The 20,624-nt window shown below is 36.7% G+C and overlaps 1 protein-coding gene across 1 annotated transcript in view; it reads left to right on the top strand.

Annotated features, from left to right (window-relative positions):
- LOC104526096 (NK-tumor recognition protein-like) overlaps positions 1 to 20,624 on the top strand; it is a gene marked incomplete at both ends in the record, with an annotated part of 24,225 nt that overhangs the window by 3,081 nt on the left and 520 nt on the right. Inside the window, 7 exons of the mRNA XM_029085310.1 lie at positions 2,901 to 3,008; positions 4,061 to 4,105; positions 5,892 to 5,979; positions 15,458 to 15,487; positions 16,359 to 16,504; positions 18,284 to 18,506; positions 19,716 to 19,868. Of these exons, the coding sequence (XP_028941143.1) occupies positions 2,901 to 3,008; positions 4,061 to 4,105; positions 5,892 to 5,979; positions 15,458 to 15,487; positions 16,359 to 16,504; positions 18,284 to 18,506; positions 19,716 to 19,868 (793 nt within the window). The remainder of the gene's footprint in view (positions 1 to 2,900; positions 3,009 to 4,060; positions 4,106 to 5,891; positions 5,980 to 15,457; positions 15,488 to 16,358; positions 16,505 to 18,283; positions 18,507 to 19,715; positions 19,869 to 20,624) is intronic.

Raw genomic sequence — 20,624 nt, 5'->3', positions numbered from 1 at the left:
TCTGTTCAACCAAGGACCAAGGGACAGGACAAGAGGAAATGGCCTCAAGTTGTGGCCAGGGCAGTTGAGATGGGATGTAAGGAAGAATTTCTTTGCTGCAAGGGTTCTGAGGCATTGGAAGGGGTTGGCCAGGGCAGTGGTGGACTCCCCATCCGTGGAGGGATTGAAGAGGCGTGTAGGCATAGTGCTGAGGGCCATGGGTTAGTCGGGGACTTGTCAGTGTTGGGTTCATGGTTGGACTCGATGATCTTAAAGGTCTTTTCTAATCCTGGCATTTCTGGGATTCTGTGATAAAGGCCTTTGTGTTGAGCCCTCCTCAGCTAATGGCTTATCCTTTGCAATCACTGTGTAAAATCTCCTCCCCCATCCCATTTCCAAGCCATACCCAGTTTATGGAAAGAACTGCTTGGGCAGGAAGAGTGCAAATAGGTGGGATTTCAAAAGAGTATTTTTTTTCCTTTTTCATATAAAATTCAGGCATCTTTAGGGCAAAGAGAACAAGGTTAATATTAGACCATAAAGAAGAAAGAAGCCCAACCCATGAACTTTGTACTGGCTGTTGCAGAAAAGTGTCTGAGCTTAAGGAGGTGCTGCAGCTCTGACCAGTGGAACAACTGGTCTCTTATTTTTTGCCTGACTGGGAGTCCAAGGTTTGGCTTTGGAAATCAGAGTGATGTAGCACAGCTTTTGCAGGAACTTGGCCCTCCACCCTTTTTCCAGTGCATTGTCTAAAGTGTCTGTGGCTTATTGGTGAAGTAGCTGAGTTAGATGATTTTGCCCATCATTTTATTGTGCATGAAAGGAAGGGAACATCACAATTATTGCCATTATTATGATAGAGACTGTGCTGTCTTGGCAATACCATAAAAGAGAGTGAAAAAAGGAACTACAGCTTCTTGACATGGTCTAAAATTCACCTCTCACCTTAATTTACCAGCTCAATTACCTGGTCAAGTGCAATGCAGGATCCCATTTTGTAAGGGGATTATCCACAGCCTGAGGGACATGTTGAAACACGACCAAAAATGTAGGCAGGTTCTCCTTGGCATTGATTGAAGTGGGGTTTCCAACACTGTAGCAAAGAGCAGCATGTTTGGGGAGGAAAGAGAGTGTGTCCATCCCTGTAGGAAATGGCTTTCCTTAGATAACTTCTGTGGAAAATAAAAATGAGGTTGGAGAGAAGCATGGAGAGTCAGAGTAGTGGAAAATGAGTTGTATTCTGTGAGTGAAGACTTCTACAAGTACAATAATCAGCAATGCCACGAGTGGTTGGTTTGGGTTTTGTTGTTTTTTTTGCCACAAACTGCTCTTTACCCTCATCCTGTCAGCGATAAACTGTTTGGAATGGCAAATAGCGGATGATTTGACCATCAGTTAATTTTGAGTGGAGGAACAATAGATGGCCAAAGAGAGGAGTAACAAGTACACATCTGAGGGCACTACATGGTACAGAACATACTGGTTAAATGTCCTCTGACCCAGTCCCTGTTCCATCACCAGTGGTGGGATGAAGCTGGATGTTGGGTTATTTGTTTTGTCTCCTTACAGAATATCTCCTGCACACGTGATTTACATCTGGCTATAAAACACTTACTATTAATAGCTGTGTTCTGCCAGCTTCCCTCTTCTTGGAAGCTAAAGTCAGTCTCACTTGTATGTTCCCTGACTGGACCAGTATAAATCCTTCCTGAACCTACTATGTAGGACCTCTGCCCTGCCAGTCGTAGCATCCTCATCCACATGCCCAGTCCAGTTTTAATTCAGAATTTGGAAGAAATCTTAATAAAGCTTGAGGTTTTGGGATGTCTTTCTCAAAAATCACCACTACAGCTGCACTGGAAGTCCACTGAGTGCCACCTTTTAGGAAATCTCTGTCTCAGGAAGGATTAAGAACCGTGGCCTGGCTTGGCTTCTGCTGCTGGGTACCAGTTCAGAGTTTGGGGGATTTGGGGGGATTTTTAAATTTTTTTTTTTTTCCCATTATGATTCTCACTCCATTTGTCCTGGGATGGTTCTTGTACACACAATTTTGTTCCCCTGTTCTGTCAGTCTTTTTAGGAAATGGGAATTTCTTCTGTGCAGGTTTCATGCTGAGAGGGTGAGGGTTGGTGCTGGCGTTAAGGGGTGGCCTGACACTGTATGTGGATCAGTGAAGATGTGACACGTGCTTGGAGTAGCTCAATCCCACTTTTCCAAGAGTGGATCACTTTGAAATTGAGTTGAAGCCTGTTCTGAGCTCAGATTATCTGTCCTGGAGTTTATCTGGCACATCCAAATGGATCATTTGCAAAGGACACTGGTATAACAGTGCAGCTGTAACCACAGAAAATAGTTAACCCGTCAATATCACAAATTCTTGTTTTCTTATCAACTGAGTGGATACTGGAACAGGTATCAACTGATACTGGAACAGGTTGCCCGAGGAAGCTGTGGCTGCTCCTCCCTGGAAGTGTTCAAGGCCAGGTTGGATGAGGCTTTGAGCAACCTGGTCTAGTGGAAGGTGTCCCTGCTGATGGCAGGGGGGTTGGAACTGGATGATCTTTAAGGTCCCTTCCAACCCAAACCATTCTATGATTCTATGATTGCTGATAAGTACACTCCTCCTTGGGAGAGGAGGAGATTATTTTAGGAAGAAATCTTAATTTTATTATTTAGGAAGATTATTTAGGAGATTATTTAGAAGATTATTTATAGGAGATTATTTTAGGAAGAAATCTTAATTTTCACTTGAGGAATGGATCCCTTCTGCTATTAATGGGTGGTGAAAAGGCAGCAGGTAGGACTGTGTTATCTTTTATAGTTGTGTTATTCCCATGGCTCTCTCATATCCATTATCACCAGGGAGGTAAAACCCTTGGAATTTGGTCAGTGACAATCTGTTTTGTTTCACCTTTTCGCAGGTGAAAAAGGAATTGGCAAAACAACTGGAAAGAAGCTGTGTTACAAAGGCACTACGTTCCATCGTGTGGTTAAAAACTTCATGATTCAGGGTGGGGACTTCAGCGAAGGTAAAATAGGCTTTTAAAACTGGAATGTTTGAAGTGGAACAGAAATGTTTTAACTGACATGGTTATAATGTAACTTTAGAAAATGCCGTGGAAGAATTATAATGCCATAAAAATATTTCATTTGCTGTCAGGTATAGCACAGATCACCCATTCCTTTGTTAATCTTTGAAATTCTAAAATTGAAGAAATACTGATTTCAATTGAAGTAATGTTGATTTAGAAAATGTATTAAGGAAAAAGAACAACCTTGCTGGAGTTAACATCTGTCTTATTAAAACAGAATTCCAATCCAAAATGTAGTCTTGCTTCTCCTGCAGACACAAAAGTGAAAAGCAGCAATGCTATTAATGCTGTATCGATACAGGGACCTACCTATTTGAATAAGTTTACTTTTTAAAATGATTTTTAGTAAATGAGCTAGAATTGTTTAACAGATGAGTCTCCAAAAGGAGATTTTCCAAGAGTTTGTTTCCTTCCCTGCAGTATTTGTGCAATATAATGTTTTAACCTGTTGTCCTTCCCTGAAATACCTGTCCTTACCAAAATGTTCTTCACTCTGTTCCTGATAAAATGAGCATGGTGAGGGAGTATCTTGCTTTGAGGGTCAAGTAGAAATAAGGATGCCTTTAAAACTGCTCACTGGTTTTTTTTAATCTGATCCATTCTAGTGGTGTCTCAGCTCTGTTGAGCCAGGCAAGATTGTTGGTCATACCTACTGTTGTCTTTTTTTAAATTTAATTTAATTTAATTTTTTTCAGCATGCTCTTGTTTTGCTTTCTGCTGTTACTTTAGCAAATATCAGTGAGGATTTGTCTTTGGAGCCTTGCTTCAGACTTGTCAATGTTCAGAGGCACCAAGGCAATCTTCCTTCTTTAATATTTGGGAGTGTCAACAGGATAATGCACGGCTGTGACTTTTAATTGAGGAGCTTATCCTCAGATAGCAGTAACTGGTCAGAGTACCCTGGTTTGTTATAAACTGGTGGAATGTTACATAAAGCTTTTCCATAAATGAAACAGAAGGTTTAATTAATGTTTTTTTTTAATGCTTAGGTAATGGAAAAGGAGGTGAATCTATTTATGGTGGCTATTTTAAAGGTAAGAGGAAATATATCTTTGCAGATTCTTTATTCAGTTCTGAGATAAACAAGTTTTGATTCCCAAGCTACTTAATGAAAACAGGTCTACTTATAGATCACCTTTTGCATGAAACTAATGTTGCATGAGAATTATTTTTATATGCATGACTTTCAGATAATTTTTTTGGGTAATATTTAACTTTAACTGACAATTAATTAAGGCTAACATTATTGGTTAAACATGACTTTCAGCATGGAGGTTAGGCAACTTTATTCATGAATAAACTCCTATCTTCCTGCCTAAAACTGTCAACATATTCTTTTGTTTATAGAGAATGTGGTCTTTTGCAAAATGAAAAGGTAAGAGACAAAAGCTCAGTAACACAAATTCAAACTCTGTTCCCTTGTACCCTCCCTAGTAAATATATAGACAACTGATACATCCGTTTGTAGATGGATATCTGTGTTGCTTGGAGAAATGAAGATTTCTGTGTCTAACCTTTCTGAGGGTTAATGACTTATTCTGAGAAAGAATACTGATATAATTTCCAGCTCTAAACAGTTATTTCTTCTTTTTATTAATGTCCCTTTCCTCCCCTTCCCCGTTCAAGGTTTGTATGCTTAGTGTTCCTTTCTAAAAGCATTTAATTCTGTTTATATGCTAGACGAGTTATTTTACTTGCAAAGAATTTTGTAAATAAATGTACATTTACCTCTCTTTTAAAAATCTGTTGTTGGAAGGAAAATGGTGAGTTTATAAAATATTTGTTTAAAGACATACAATCCTTTCTTGCACAAACCCCAAGTAGTTACTGTGGTTTTCAGGAGTTAATAAAGGCAATATATGTATTTATGTAACAGCTCCTGGTTCTATATGTTTTACAGGTAGCTCTCTGTGGTTAAGTGCATGCCATTAAGTTTGTCTTAAACAGAGATATAATTTGGTGTCAGAGTATTACAGCCTTTAGTCAGAAAATAAAAGTCTTGAATAGCTCCATTTGCTAAGAAGTTACCAGGGTTTGTTTCCAAAGGCTGTGAGTGCTAAACGTGCAGCTTTGTGTTTTGATATGTAACTCTTAAAAATAACAGCTTTCTACACTCAAATTCTTATTTTTAGCTTGGAAAATGAACTTCAGAAGATCTGGTTTTATGTTATGCTGTACAACCAGAAGTCCTTTTCAATTCAGTGGAATATAAAATGCACGTTTCACTCAGTCTTAATTGATTTTCTACTTAGATTGCAAGAAGAATACGTCCTTTAGTTTCTCATTCAGATATCCATTTTTCCCCTTGTACATTTTGAGACCTCCAGTTTTGAATTGATAGGTGTCTATCTTTTCACATGCCATACCAGGAAAATGGCTTTTTCTTTAGATATTTCCACCTGAGGTGCATATTGTGTAATTATCAGTATCGTGTATGTCAAGTTTTGTTTTAGGATGTCAGTAAGTCTGCCAACCTTGTTCTTATTCAGAAAATGCTGGGTTTAAATCAAAGTCTATGAGAATCTAATGCTTATTGAAGATGCTAATAATGACTTTAATTTTTTTTTTCATTAAAAAAATGTTTGCACTGTATCTGAAACTGTTTCTTTAAGAAAAAATACTTTCTGTTCCCAACTGTTTCTACTGTAACTTTTGAAAAGCTGGTTTAAACGTTATTTTTATTTTTTTTTTCAACCCTGTTCATGTTTCTTCAGCAGCAGCAGAATATCTCCTTTATAGCATCCATAAGTTACTAAGAAAAATTAGATTTGCCTTCCTTGTCAGGGAAAAATCTGACAAACATATTTTTTCTTCAAACAGATGAAAACTTTATTCTCAAACATGACAGAGCGTTCCTTTTGTCAATGGCAAACCGAGGGAAACATACCAATGGTTCCCAATTTTTCATGTGAGTAGATGTGATCTGACAGTTGAGCTTTTCTTCAACAGAGAAGCGCTGTTCATGAGAAAGATGGTATTGCTAAATTATCTGTAATTTAAATTATTGCTAAATAAATAATCTGCCTTATTTGAAATAGGGTTGAGTGGGTACCTGCAGTGGAAGCTATAACAGAAAAATTGCAATTTGCTCGTGGTGTTCATTTGAATTAGAAACTGGTACTACATGGATGTTCCTTTTTTCATTGCTTTTTACCCTATAAAATATGGCTTATGCAATAAATTCCTAGTGTCCAGAAAACAGATTCTTCAGCTTTGTGTATGCACCAACCAAATCTTCACAGATTATCTGCAAATTACAATGTTGAGCATTGTGTGCAAAAGGGAGTGAGATCTAGAGGTGGTTTGTGTGGTTTTGCGTGTGCTTTTTAAAATATAATGATTTCTGCTTTAGTTCTGGGGGTTTCTTTTTGGGAGGAGGATGAGTGGGAGTTTTATTGGTTTGGTTTTGGGTTGTTTTTTTTTTTTAATTTATTATTTTTTTTAATTATTTTGGAGTGTTTGTTCCTGACATGCTTTTCTTCTCTATTGCTGCATAGTTCTGTTTACTTGTGTATATACCAACTACTTTGGTACCAAGACTACCTAAAATTATGTGCTGATAATCAGATTTTTCTTTCATTACCTTAAAAAAAATCCATTTTAGTATGTAGCCATATTCTATTAAATCCTAGAAAGCACATGACTCTCTACTCAATAAATATGCAGGTGTGGTGTCAGGGTCTTCTGGTTAAACTAGTTATATTCTAGGTTCAGTATTAATATTTTTCAAGTTGCTAATTTTTATATGATTATTCCTCCTCTTAACTCCCTTTTAAAAATTGCCTTCTGTTAATGTTTTTAACAGTTTGTATTGAGAAAGATCTGGATTCTAACTTGAAGCTTGTGCTGAGAACAACTTTGTGAAATAACCCTGGTGTTTTCAAAAGTAAATTTTAGTGTAGTTACTTAACTAGAAAACCTGTTTTTTCTTTGCCATCTTTCTTGGGGGATAAGAATGAATGGCGCTTCACTGTCTTCAGTAAAGGAGTAAATTGTCCTCAAGAATCTTTCTTTTTTTTTGTTTGCCTGAAAAAAGATCTTCAGTACAATATAATGAAGTTCAGATAAGAGTCATTTTTAGGTTTCTTCCTAAAGAATGCCCTAAAAATGGAAAATGAATAGGAACCTAAGAGGAAATCTTTCACAGTTACCACTGTTCTGACTTTCTGTAGAGATAAAATCGTGAGTATAAGAAAAACTTGTGTTCTGTTACCTTCAAACCAAATTTTAGATGTTGTGCTTCCTTACAGTAAATCTGAATGGATATCTATTTTTTTATATATACATACACACACATTAATATGGAAAATAATCTATATGTAAAAAAACCTTGTGGTTTAATAAGTTCTCTGCAAGACATTGGTTCACTATTTACTATTCTGTGACTTGTCTTTTGGTTTTCTTGTCATAATTTTCCATTTTTAAGCTTATCTGAACCATATACATAAAAACTTAATGATGTCCCATCAGTCAAGAAGCTATCATTTGAGGGCTCTAAAGTTTCTTTTCTCTCCTGCATTTGAGTCAGAAGTCATCTTCTTTCCCTTATGCTTAGCAGACTCGACTTACTTGTTCAATTAGATTTAAGACATAAACACGATGTCTTTTCCTACACATTGAAACAACCTAAGGTTGTTAGATGCTAAATTCTAATTTCCATGGAACAATAAAATTGACAGTATTTACGAGCTCTTTCATCAAATACAGAAGTATTTTGAAAGATGCATATTTCTTCAAAAATTCTTGGTTGTTTTGGTTTTTTGGGGTTTTTTTTCTATAAAATTGCAGTAAAGTGAAAGTTAGTTTGGTGGGAATTCAGGCAGAGTAAGATGCCAAAACATAATTGTTTTACCTCAGCTGCCTGTAGGAATCTAAAGCCATTTTTAAGGCCCTTGGGTGTCTTCCCTGGCCTTCAGCTGCTGGGAGAGAAGAGTGTGGATGTTCTGAAGGTCTTATGTCTTACCTGCCTGCCCCATGCAGATTTCTTGGATATCCTGTAGTGTCTGTAGTGAATCATAGAAGGGTTTGGGTTGGAAGGGAGCTTCAGAGGTCATCTAGTCCAACCCCCTGCCATGAGCAGGGACACCTTCCACTAGAGCAGGTTGCTCAGAGCCCCATCAAGCCTGACCTTGAATATCTCCAGGGATGGGGCCTCCTCTACCTCTCTGGACAACCTGTTCCAATGATCCACCAACCCTCATATTGAAGAACTTTTTCCTAATATCCAACCTAAATCTGCCCTTGTCTAGTTTAAAACCATCACCCCTCGTCCTATTGCTCCCTGCCCTTGTGAACAGTTCTTCCCCACCTTTCTTAGAGGCACCTTACTGCGTGCAGACATCTAACGCTGTTTGAGACACTTTGGCAACTCCAAGACAGGGAATGCAAATATGATGTAGCACCTGCAGGACACCCTGTGCTCCTGGAGCAGCAGCTGGAAACCAGGCAGGATACAGTGGGGCAGTTCAGGATTTTGATATCTTGGCAGTTGAGTGTTCTACCTGGATCTGACCAGCAGCTGAGATCCCTGCTTCACTTGTGGAAGCCTTTGCTGTGTTCAGATTGATGCATTTAAGATGAATCCCACCTTTGACCTCCAACACCGCAGCTGAGTGAATATGAGAGTGAATATGTACAATTACAGAATCCCTGCAGAAGCCACTGAGGCTGCTGGTAAAGGCAGGTGGGTTTGTATTCAGGCAAAGTCAGGTTGACTTTTGATCAGTCAGTTTACAAATAGGCAAGGATGGGTGGTGAGACACAGTTCAGCAATCTTTTTTTAATATTTTTTAATAGTTTTAAAACTTCTGACTTGGTTTCTGCCTCATAACAGAGAGTTTGAATTTCAAGATTCAAAGTAGGAAACAACTGCTAAAGGCTTGAGACAATTTCTGACTTAACTTTAAAATGCAATATATTAAAGCAATGAGTTTTAACTTGGTGACATTTGTCTGATTACTTTAGGGAATGTACTGTGCATCTATATAGCTTTTCTTTAATAAAGTGTGTTTATTTCCTTCAGTGACATACTTCAAGCCAAAACTAAAATGTCTTATACTCAAAAGAATGCTTAGTTATTCAGTAGTTCAGCATTAGGAAAAATGTTCTTCAAATGTTTAATCTGAAAATTGTGTGAAAGGCAGTCTGCAGTGGCAGTCTTTAGATAATTTTAATTTTTTTTGATGGTTTGACCATGTTTAATTTCATTGATTAGATTTATAGAAAGGAACATAGTTCATCTCCATCTGAACTTCTTCAGATATTTGCACTTTTTTTATAGATAAATTCAGGGATGAGAACTCTATCGTCTGTCTCTATCATACATAGAATCACAGAATGGTTTGGGTTGGAAGGGACCTTAAAGATCATCCAGTCCCAACCCCCCTGCCAGCAGCAGGGACACCTTCCACTAGACCAGGTTGCTCAAAGCCTCATCCAACCTGGCCTTCAACACTTCCAGGGAGGGGGCATCCACAACTTCCTTGGGCAACCTGTTCCAGTGTCTGACCACCCTCACAGTGAAGAACTTCTTCCTAATATCTAATCTAAACCTCCCCTCTTTCAGTTTAAACCCATTTCCCCTTGTTTTGTCATTAATGTAGCAAACAAGGAGTGCAAACAAGTTATTTTCTTTTATGTAAGTATTTATAATAGTATAAGTAGTATTTATAGTAGTATATAAGTATTTATAGAAGCGCTAAAATAATAGCAGGCACTAAAATAATAGCAAGAATCCTGACTGTAACATTTTTTACTTCCTCATCAGAAGTGCTTTCCCTGCTTACCACAGAAAAATGTTATTTGGAGTAACTGGTTTTTACAGGAAGTAATTAGGCAGCGAATTTCTCTTTCCCAGACTGCACTAACAAACCTGCCTCTGTCCAACATCAAAAAATTGAGTGACAGTGATCAGTTTTACTTGAAACAGAAGCTCCAGACTAACCTTCATCTAAACGAGCATCTGACCAATCCTAAAATATCATCACCTTTCTTTGATTCATCAGGAATTTCTCTGGCATGAATGAGTTTGAAGTATTTTTAAGCAACAACAGAGAACTAAGCGTGGAAAAAAGACAGTGTCACTATTGTTACGAAGCTCTAGTGAGGCCAGCGTAAAAGGAATGAAGATGAGTTAAAGGACCAGTAGAAACTGGCAAGATGCAGAAGTAGAATAAAGATTCAGAAGTGTATATCTGGAATGTCAGAAGTGCTGTTTAATGTTTGTTGACTAATTTTCCTCACTTCTATCTTTTTTCTTACTTGAATAGGAGTAACAGTTGAGTTGAAAGGAGAATGTTTAGCTGAGACAGGATTGTTTCTCATGCACACGCACTTTAAATAGGCCAAGTCTATTCACACATGTGTATAAGAAACATTTCCTCATCTTGTTGAAATCCAGCAGAAAGGATACAGAGACTATCCCTTTGTGAAGAGATTTGTGAAATACAGGAATTTCAATTTTCTGTACCCCGAGGGATGTGTTGTAGCATTTTATTGCAGCCTTGTGTTGAAGGCAGTTGTAAGGTATCAATTTATAAATTAGGTGTTTGTATATTCAGGTAGCACCAGTATTAAATTGTTTCCTTTCTGTGAATAACTTCTTTTAGAACCATCATTATATAGGAAGTGTTCGAAACACCACCTGAGTGTATTAGTTTTCTTTTAATTGTCCTGTTTCCATGTTGATATTCAGGTGTGGAATCGCTAGGATGGCCTAGAGACTGAGAGGAACCACTCTAGAATCATCTTCCTTTTTCTATATTATCCAATATCTGTTTTGAACTGCTGCTGAAAATATTATTATTATTTACTGAGGGAGTGCATCTAGAGCATTGCACAAATAAAAACTCATGTCTTTAGGTCCCTGATTTACAGTTGGAAGGGGATAGTTGGCCTCTTCTTGGATGTTCCACTTCAGTGGCTCTATTACTTGTTGGGTGATGTTCTTCTTGAGCAAGTTATTCTGCTTCTTAGTCAAGCTGATCTGATAATTCTATCTTATTTCTTTAGAGCAACTCCATCATGCCTGTGGCCATACCCAACCTGCTAGTAAGGAAAGTTGCAATACAAAATAAGTGCAACTCGTGAAAATTAGTAGGTAAAATACTATAAAATCAATGACTCCTGATCCTATAAATGCTTTCATGGGCTTGACTTTGCTTCCATTGTCATCCAAAAATCTGTCAAGCTACACTTACTAGTAAAATAGAAGTGACTTTGCAGAATGAGGCATAAAGAAAACAATAGGAGGCAAAACCAAAAAGTAACCCACCTCTTTGTTGTCATTGGGAAGTTTTGTGTAATAATTAATTTATTCCCTTGTTATTTAGCCATGTAGTTTACTGAGGAATACGTCCTTATTACAATTTAAAGAGGAGTCCTTGGCTGTGTTCCTTATCAGTTCAAACACTCGGAGTTCTTGCCTGTGTTCAAGAGCTGTTTAAAACTTGAGCCTGTTTTGCTGTTACTGCTAGATTTATTTTATTTTCTGTATTGAGGGTATTGTTGATTTAATGTGTCTCTCAAGCTTTGCTTTCTTGCTCAAAACTAAATAGCTTTTTTTTTTCTCTTTTAAAAATGTTTCTAATGTGTGGTGCCATGCCTAGTTACTAAATACAAACTAACCACTTTGATCTGCTAAATGAGGGATAAAATAAATTGTGAGGACTTTTTTTTTGTTTTGATTTTACAAATGATTTCTGAATGTTACCAACTTATTAGAAGTGGTTCATTTCTAAGTCTTTTTTGATGTCCCAAACCAGGTATTTTTCTAATCAACAGGGGGGTTTTGGGGTGGTTTTTTTTGTTTTTACTGTGAGTAAAATACCTTTAAGCTAATTTTGGAACAGCTGATAGGAATATAAAAACCTAAAAATTTCAAATGAAAGGGGCTGAGCAAAAGTTATCCTTGAGCAAAAGTGGTATATGTGCATTTATCACACAAGCAGGTCCCGTTGGCTTGATCACAAGTTTATATGTAAAAGCACAGCCAGTGTGAAAGCTTTTATGTGTAATAAGTAACAGATCATTTCAACACTTGGATATTCAGAGACATAATTAAGAACTAATAATTTATTTGGAAGAAAAATGTGGATGAGCTGAATTGATCACGCAGTTTGAAAACATGGCTGCTGTTCAGAATTATACCAGAGCAAAAGTTTGATACTAGTTGGTGCAAGTTTTGTCTTTTTTGCATCTGCAGTGTGTTTGTTTTTCTGTCATTCTGAACACAAGCAATCTAATAGCAATCTTGTAGAGAAAACACCTATTTTTCTTCGTTTTGGAAAAGCTTCTTAATACAAGGAAGGTGTCAGCTAATTATGAAATGTAGATTTACTGACTTAACACATTTCATTTGTAAATCAAAACGCTGAAGCTATGCTGTGTCACTCTATGAAGTATTAGGATTCAGCAGAGTATTTGAACACCTGTGTGACTGCAAGCGTGTGAATAGACCCTTGGAAATCAGATATTCATCTGCTTAGAGTTGTGCATGTGTTCTAACACTGTGGTTGGATTGAGGCTTAGAGGGGAGTGGGAGGATTCTCTTTTCTAACCATTTATCTTTGTAACAATGTGTGCAAGCAGGTTATGTCTCTAGGTTTCTTTTTTTGTTACTGTAGTTTTCAAAGTACCTTGTATTCTAAAGAAAATTTAGAGCCCTCTTTTAGGCATCCTTGTTCTGCATACAACTTGATTAATAATTAATTTTAAACTTGTATTTAATAAAAAACATAGACTCAGTTTTGTCTGAAAATGTATTACAATTTATTTCTGCCATTTTTGTGTAAAATTTACAGAAACAGTGTTACATCGTGCGCTCCAAAGGTAATGTCTCATTCCTCTAAGGCTGTGTCCTTTCCTTTTCTTCTCTCTGTTTTTTATCTTGTTTTTCTGATCATATTGTTATGTGCATTGAATCCTTTGTTAGGATTGAGGTTTTTTTTGGGGGGGTGGGTGATAACATGCTTTTGTCAAAAAAAGACGCTTTTCTTTTCAGCAGTATCTTAAACCAATTTACTTTAAACTTGAGTGAAGAAAGGTAAATGTCCTTCTGTAAATAACTTGGATAATAGTATATATCATAAGGCAGAATTTGTAATGTTTTAAATTGTAAAAGTTCTGTAGAGAAATGTTTTAATAAAATAGTATTTTGGGGGAGGAACTCATCATGACTGTAGGTTTCTGTAGTGCAAAGGCAGGAAGTAGTTTTTCTCCTGATTAAGTTTTTAAACCCAAAGCAAATGTTCAAGGATTGCAAGGTAGGAAACATAGGTAAAAAACTTTGAAGTGGTTTTTTTAAAGGGCACATTTGCAGAATAAATGTCATGTTACAACCCTAACACTGAGATGAGAAAACTTTCCAAAGCACGTTTTTTGGTTTCCTGCTTCCCATAGGAAGTCTGTTAAGTCACCTAACTCCTTGTCATGCATCTGGAAAGTTTGCTTTTTGGATAATGCTTTTCTTTGTGTTTTCACTTCATGAACAAGTAAATGAGGGAAAAATCCTATCCATTTTATCTATCAAATTGCCAGTGTAATGGAAGAAACCTCCACGTGGGTTTTAATGTACCAACCAACCCTTGATTTGCTTATTGAGAACTAGTCTAAAGAAAGTACCTACTTGAGTAGGTTGCTCAATTGGTCTTCAAGTGTCTTTGAACCTGTTGCTGTTTCTAGCTAATTCTAAGCATTAAGTCTAATTTATTACTGGTTTCATTGAAGGAGCCCACTTTGATTTTTAATTTTTTTAAACTACTTTAAATCAGTTTTATAATTAAGCCCACTTAAACTATTTATTTAACAGCAGATTTTTCGTGCAGTTAACTTTGGCTTAAAGAGCTTCAAAAGCTGTAAGAATTTTTCTGTTTGTAGCAATATGCTGTATTAGCAAGGGAAAAAAACAAAGAACATCCCTTACTGTTGAGAAATTAAATGTAATCTTGATAACATTTCATTCCCTGTGTTACACCAAAGAAGTTTTCTGTATTGTTTAGTATTACTGAAGTCAAAATAAAAGAGAAAAATCCAAGAGTGTAAACACTCCTGAATCACAATTCCATTTTGTGGCATGTGCTCCAACACTGTGCTGTTTTGTGACCAAATAGTTCAAAACTTGAGTGAAGATAGGTGCTTAAAAAAAATACTATTTTATTATAGCAGTGAAAAACTGACTTTGTTGTACCACATCTGTGTTATTGTAAATTTAGAAAAAGCATCTGTGATTATTTATTTGAGAGAGGAGAGTTCATTGGAAGAAAGCTAGAAAGGCAAAATAGTGCCTGGGGAGGAGAAGGGAAAAATGTTTTCAAATACAAAATAGCTTAAAAAGTAAATTGTCCTGATTTTTTTTTTTCTTTCCCGATATATAAGATTAGTACAAGTTCTGATGTTCCTGAAGTGAATTTGTCTGCACAGCAAGGTTCCCTGTACAACATTGTGCAGGCTTACTTGTAGAAGCCATTTCCTTTCTTTTTTGGGAAAGGATATAGAGAGATACAAGACACCAGGTCATATATATAAATACATATGCACAGCCTTGAATATTCCAATTTCAAGGCAACGAGAAATTTGATGTAACTCCAAATGCCTTTTAGGATAGTGTACAAAATGTAAGGCAGTTGCATTTCTCATCCAGGCTAGAAACAGCTAAATGGGAGAAGCTGAAAAATAGAGAGTAAATCTGGAATTATCCCAGCAGTAAACTGTAGGGCAGTGTATAGTGTCTGCTTACATTGTGCTGCTGCTGCTTTTGGGAAGTCTGTGAGCTTGTGAGCTGAAGTCTTGATGTTTTAAGATAGAAGCACTGCTTTGTATTCCGAGTCATGAGGCCAATTGGGTAAATAAAGAGTAAGAAAATAGCGAGGGGCGGGGGGAAGCAAAGAATATCACATATGTTAACTCTTCTTTTTTTTAAAATAACTTGATTTTAAAGTGACCGTGTAATGTAAGAACCTAACAATTTCAGAAACATTTAAATTCCATTAGTTACCCAGTATTTATTGCCAATTTGTATCTTTTCTGTGATTCAGAATGTTAGTGAGCTATATTTGAACGTGTATTTAAAGACACTTACTTGAAGATTGTTTATTGCATGCATAAAATGATACTTGGTACAACTTTCAAGTATGCACAGTTAACTAAACTTCAAACAAATTTCATTTAAAAATTTTAAAAAGCCTGTGTGTATAATCTGTAAAAGTTTTTTTTTAATTCCATGTATGTAACTGGATTTTTTCACTATTTTTTTGTCTTACCTTCACCTTTTCTTTTCCCTGTGCCATTCTCCTCTTTTACTTCATCTGAATCCCTGATTCTTTTTTCTTTTTTTTGTTTTTTGTTGTTTTTTTTTTTACCATCTTACCATCTTGCTGTTTGTCAAACAGAACAACAAAACCTGCTCCTCATCTCGATGGGTAAGAATCCTTTCTAGTTTTTCAAATGCTGGCTAAAATTTGAAGGTTCTAAGTCTTCATGTTACATTGAAAGTAGACAACAATGGGGAAACAAATTCTTAATTCTATGAAAGATTATACAAGAGAACAAGATGGAAAAGAAAAGTTTCAGTTGTATAAAAAAATTCAAGTTGCAACTTATTTCCTAAAGCTGGTCAAAAACTTGGCAGATCTTAAATCCTAACATTCATTTGTTTAAAACTGCACTCAGTCCATAAATCAGTGAGTTGAAATGTCAAGTTTAATATATTTGCAGAGCGCTCTCTTTTGTAGCATGTTTTTATCCTCAAAATATATTAGTTCCTGGAAATATAAGTTATGGGGCAAATGGAAGAAGGACAGAGAAATGTGCTATGGTAGAACAAAATTGGCAATTCATTAATTATAACTATCCCTGCAACACCAGTGGGAATTTGTGTGCTGAGTTTGTATAGACCTATAAATGGGGGGAAACTCCACTTCTTTGTCATCTTTATATATGGGCCCTTCATCTCTCTGTTGCACAGTTTCAAAAATAGAAGGATGGGTTAGAAATGATGATCTGTTTACCTTGCCTCTGTAGAAGAGGATAGAATGACATCAGTTATTTATCTCCAGTTGAACTGGAGTGGACCTCTGTTTCATGTTGCATGAAATCTTAGCATTGTTGTAAATGTAAAAGCAATTTAAAAAAATCTTATTTTTAATTTTAATACATTTTAACAGCTATATTATGCCAGTGCTGCTGAATGTTCCTATTTCAGAATGACTTTTTAAATCTGAAATTTATCAGATAGTAATTATGACATCAATATATGTGTGTTTGTACTTTCCATATATTTTATTTCTACAGTGTACATGTTGTCTTTGGACTGGTTATTTCTGGTTTTGAAGTAATAGAACAAATAGAAAATCTGAAAACTGATACTGCAAGTAGGCCCTATGCAGATGTACGAGTTATTGACTGTGGGGTGCTTGTTACAAAATCAGCAAAAGATGGTAAGAGTACGTATACATGAAGTTAATTCAATGTTGACATTGTTTTCAGAGACTATGAAAATTATGCTAACATTTAGAAATCAATATGGTGAATCTCTAGAATCTTCATTCTTACAAACCTTTAAAACTTGACCTGGAGCAGCTAGAACAAGTCCAGAGGAGGCCATGAGGATGATCCGAGGGCTGGAGCAGCTCTCCTATGAGGACAGGCTGAAAGAGTTGGGGCTGTTCAGCCTGGAGAAGAGAAGGCTCCGGGGAGATCTTATAGTGACCTCCCAGTACCTGAAGGGGCTACAAGAAAGCTGGGGAGGGACTTTTCATAAGGGCAGTTAATGACAAAACAAGGGGAAATGGGTTTAAGCTGAAAGAGGGGAGGTTTAGATGAGATATTAGGAAGAAGTTCTTCACTGTGAGGGTGGTGAGAGAGTATTCCAGGTTGCCCAGAGAAGCTGTGGCTGGTCCTCCCTGGAAGTGTTCAGGACCAGGCTGGATGAGGCTTTGAGCAACCTGGTCTAGTGGAAGGTGTCCCTGCTGCTGGCAGGGGGGTTGGAACTGGATGATCTTGAAGGTTCCTTCCAATCCTAACCATTCTGTGATTCTATGTAGGTGAGGAAGGCACAGCAAGGGAAAAGATTTTCTGACCTAAACCTTTGTGCCCTGGAAAACATATGCCTAATTCCTGTTCTCCTTAATTAATGTTTGAGGTTAGTGTGACGTACTCAGAAAGTAATTAGGACTTCTTCTGAGTTGGAAAGATGGAGACACAAACATAAGCTTTTCTTGAAGTTGAATTTTGTGCCGTTTTCAAGGGTTTATTTGAAGATCATGTAACATTAATATATGCAGTATATGGAATTAACATAATTTTCCTTTTCATGAGAATTCATAGGGAATAAATTACCTAAAGTATATGTTTGGACAGTTGCTGTGAAGTAGTGGAGTGTTATAAGTTTGAGTTTTCCACTTTTTTGGACTTTCCTTAAGGTTAACATGATTATTTGTGTCCTTTAGAGAAAGTCAAGGGGATAGATAATATAAAAGTATGAGGATGCAGAAAGGAGAGAATGACAAAGTTTTAGAAGTAAGACATAGAACTGAGGCTGGGACTTACTCTTTCTTAAACTTTGTTTTATAAACTGTGCATTGCTTTCTAAAGAAAGATTTTATTTTATTTTATTTTTACTATAAATGGTCTTTGCTTATCTGTGTATTCTGTTCTATCCCAAAGGTGTTAATTCAGTGTTATAATCTAAAATAGATTTTCAAAGGAGAAAAGAAGGGAAGCCTTCCTTCTTAAAATTGTACTTATTCCTCAGCTTTCCTTTATATTAGCTTGACACAAGTTAAAGTTCAACTTCAATTATAAACTTACTGTGTATTAATTTAAAAATGTTTTGGCTTTGCAGTGATGTGTTGTCTTATATGGTAGAAGTTATGGATGGAAGTTCTTATAGTTTACTTGATAGCAAAGGAATTTTTTTACAACTATCTTTGCTGGCAAATATTTGTATCATTATATTGGTGTGTATTTAGACTGGACACAATGATATGACTTTTTATTACTGCCCATTAATGTAAGTCACTGAAAAAAGTTCACAGAGTTCCTCTGAAGCAGTATGTGTGCGTATTTATAAATACATAAAACTGTATATTTTGTGCTGTATATATACACACTGCACCCACATGCACATGTACACACTGTAAATTTATTACACACTGTAAATTTATTACACACTGTAAATTTATTACACACTGTAAATTTAAAATATCTGTTTTAAGCTTTGGAGAGGAAGAAGAAAGTATGTTCTGACTCAGAAGCTTCAGACTCCTCCTCCAGTGCATCAAGCTCTTCAGAAACTTCATCTGAAAGTGAAGCTGAAAATGAAAGAAGCAGAAGAAGAAAACGTAAAAGAAGAGCTAAAACCAAACAATCAAGAAAACAAAGAAAGGAAGAGAGGAAGAAAGAGGATCCAAGATGCAAGCAAATCTCAAACCAAAGAAGGTGACTAGTCTCTTAGGTTTAAGAATTTTCGAGAAATCTGAACAATTCTCCTTTTTTATTTTTATTTTTCCTTCATGAAGTACTCAAGTAATGAATATGATGATGCTTTTATTCTGTAAGTTTGGATTTTGATGGTTAATTTTTATAAACAAACAAACAAGCTGAGTTTGGATGGCTTTTTCTATTAATCAGTTTCAGATCTTTGTAGATTGAAGCCTTTGAAGGAAGCCTCAGCATGTTACAGTATTTAGGACTTGCTTTGCCTGTGTTACAGTGAGACATTAGACAAACAAGATGTATTGGATTATATTTCAAAAATATTTGATGACAAATGGCATATTAAAAGAAAAGTAATTTGCTGTAAAGCAGGAACTGAACCTTCTTTCCAGTAACAGTGCACCATCCTTCCTTTAGCATAAAATGAGTTGTTAATCACAGAATCACAGAATATTAGGGATTGGAAGGGACCTCAAATGATCATCTAGTCCAATCCCCCTGCCAGAGCAGGAACCTAAATGAGATCACACAGGAAGGCGTCCAGGTGGGTTTTGAATGTCTCCAGAGAAGGAGACTCCACACCCTCCCTGGGCAGCCTGTCCCAGGGCTCTGTCACCCTCACTGGAAAGAAGTTTCTTCTCAAGTTTAAGCGGAACCTCCTGTGTTCCAGCTCACACCCATTGCCCCTTGTCCTACCATGGTGCATCAGTGAGAAGAGCCTGGCTCCATCCTCCTGACATTCACCCTTTACATATTTATAAACACTAATGAGGTCTCCCCTCAGTCTCCTCTTCTCCAAGCTAAGGAGCTCCAGCTCCCTCAGCCTTTCCTCATAAGGGAGATGCTCCACTCCCTTCATCATCTCGGTGGCTCTGTGCTGGACTCTCTGCAGCAGTTCCCTGTCCTTCCTGAACTGTGGGGCCCAGAACTGGACACAATATTCCAGATGTGGCCTCACCAGGGCAGAGTAGAGGGGGAGGAGAACCTCTCTTGACCTACTAACCACACCCCTTCTAATGCACCCCAGGATGCCATTGGCCTTCCTGGCCACGAGGGCACAGTGCTGGCTCAATGAAATAGCTTTTGGTTGTTAAGCCATTTTAAGGCTCAGTGCATCATATGGGCTTATTTTGGAATTTCTTTTGAAAAAAGTGATGTTTTATCAGTTGACAGTTAATTTTGCTTTATCGACTTCTTTTTTCCCCCTAGCAGCCTTTCTGACAAGAGTGATCTAACAGAAAAAGCAGTGGATGTTAGCACAAAGAGGGACAAACCTGTGGTACGTCCTGAAGAAATTCCCCCAGTGCCTGAAAACAGATTTTTACTACGAAGAGATGTGCCTGTTGTCAACGTAGAACCTGAACCGTAAGAGTCATTGAGCTTTCTTATTATGTTGACTTGGTGGAAACTATTTCCACTAACTTTATATTACTAATACTGATAGCAAATGATGTAGCATCAGAATTTCTAAATGAGGTAATTGAATTGTCCTTTTTACAGTGTTCTTTGTCATATTCCTTAAAACCTGTGTTAGGTTTTAAGGAATATTACTAACTCATGAGTTAGTTTCTTTGGTCCTTATGGATCATACATGTTACAACCTTAAACTCAATTACAGATGATGCAAAAAAAAAAAAAAAGAGTGAATAATTCCAGAAGCAATTTTACAATGTAAACCACAACAAATATTTGATCACAAGGTAGACTTGATTGAGAGAGGTGATTTTTCGTCTTTCTTAGGCTGAAGAAGAAACTTTGGTTCAAAATCAATCAGCCAGCATTTTATGAAGCATCTATGATTTTTGAGAAGAAGAGAAAATACTCTTCTTTTGCTAGAATGAGTTCACAGGTTACTTTCAATTTGTGTTTTGCACTTCTCCTAAGTGGCAGTTTGGTTCTTTTTCTATCAAAATTCTTTACTTTTCATCAACTTGAATGAGCTAATACATCACACTTCCCACTATCTCTCAAATTGATTTGTATGTTTGTTTGTTTTTTAATATCAATTAATGGTATAGTCTTCTGTAAGCCTCTTCTTGAAACATTACTCATGTTTGCAAAGCCTTAGTAACTGCAGATATTGCACAAACTGTAAAAAGGAGTGTTGAATTACTTCTTGCA

Source organism: Antrostomus carolinensis, unplaced genomic scaffold, assembly GCF_000700745.2.
Source record: "Antrostomus carolinensis isolate BGI_N321 unplaced genomic scaffold, ASM70074v2 scaffold14736, whole genome shotgun sequence".
Lineage (NCBI taxonomy): Eukaryota > Metazoa > Chordata > Aves > Caprimulgiformes > Caprimulgidae > Antrostomus > Antrostomus carolinensis.
This window is presented reverse-complemented; position numbering and strand designations above follow the sequence as displayed.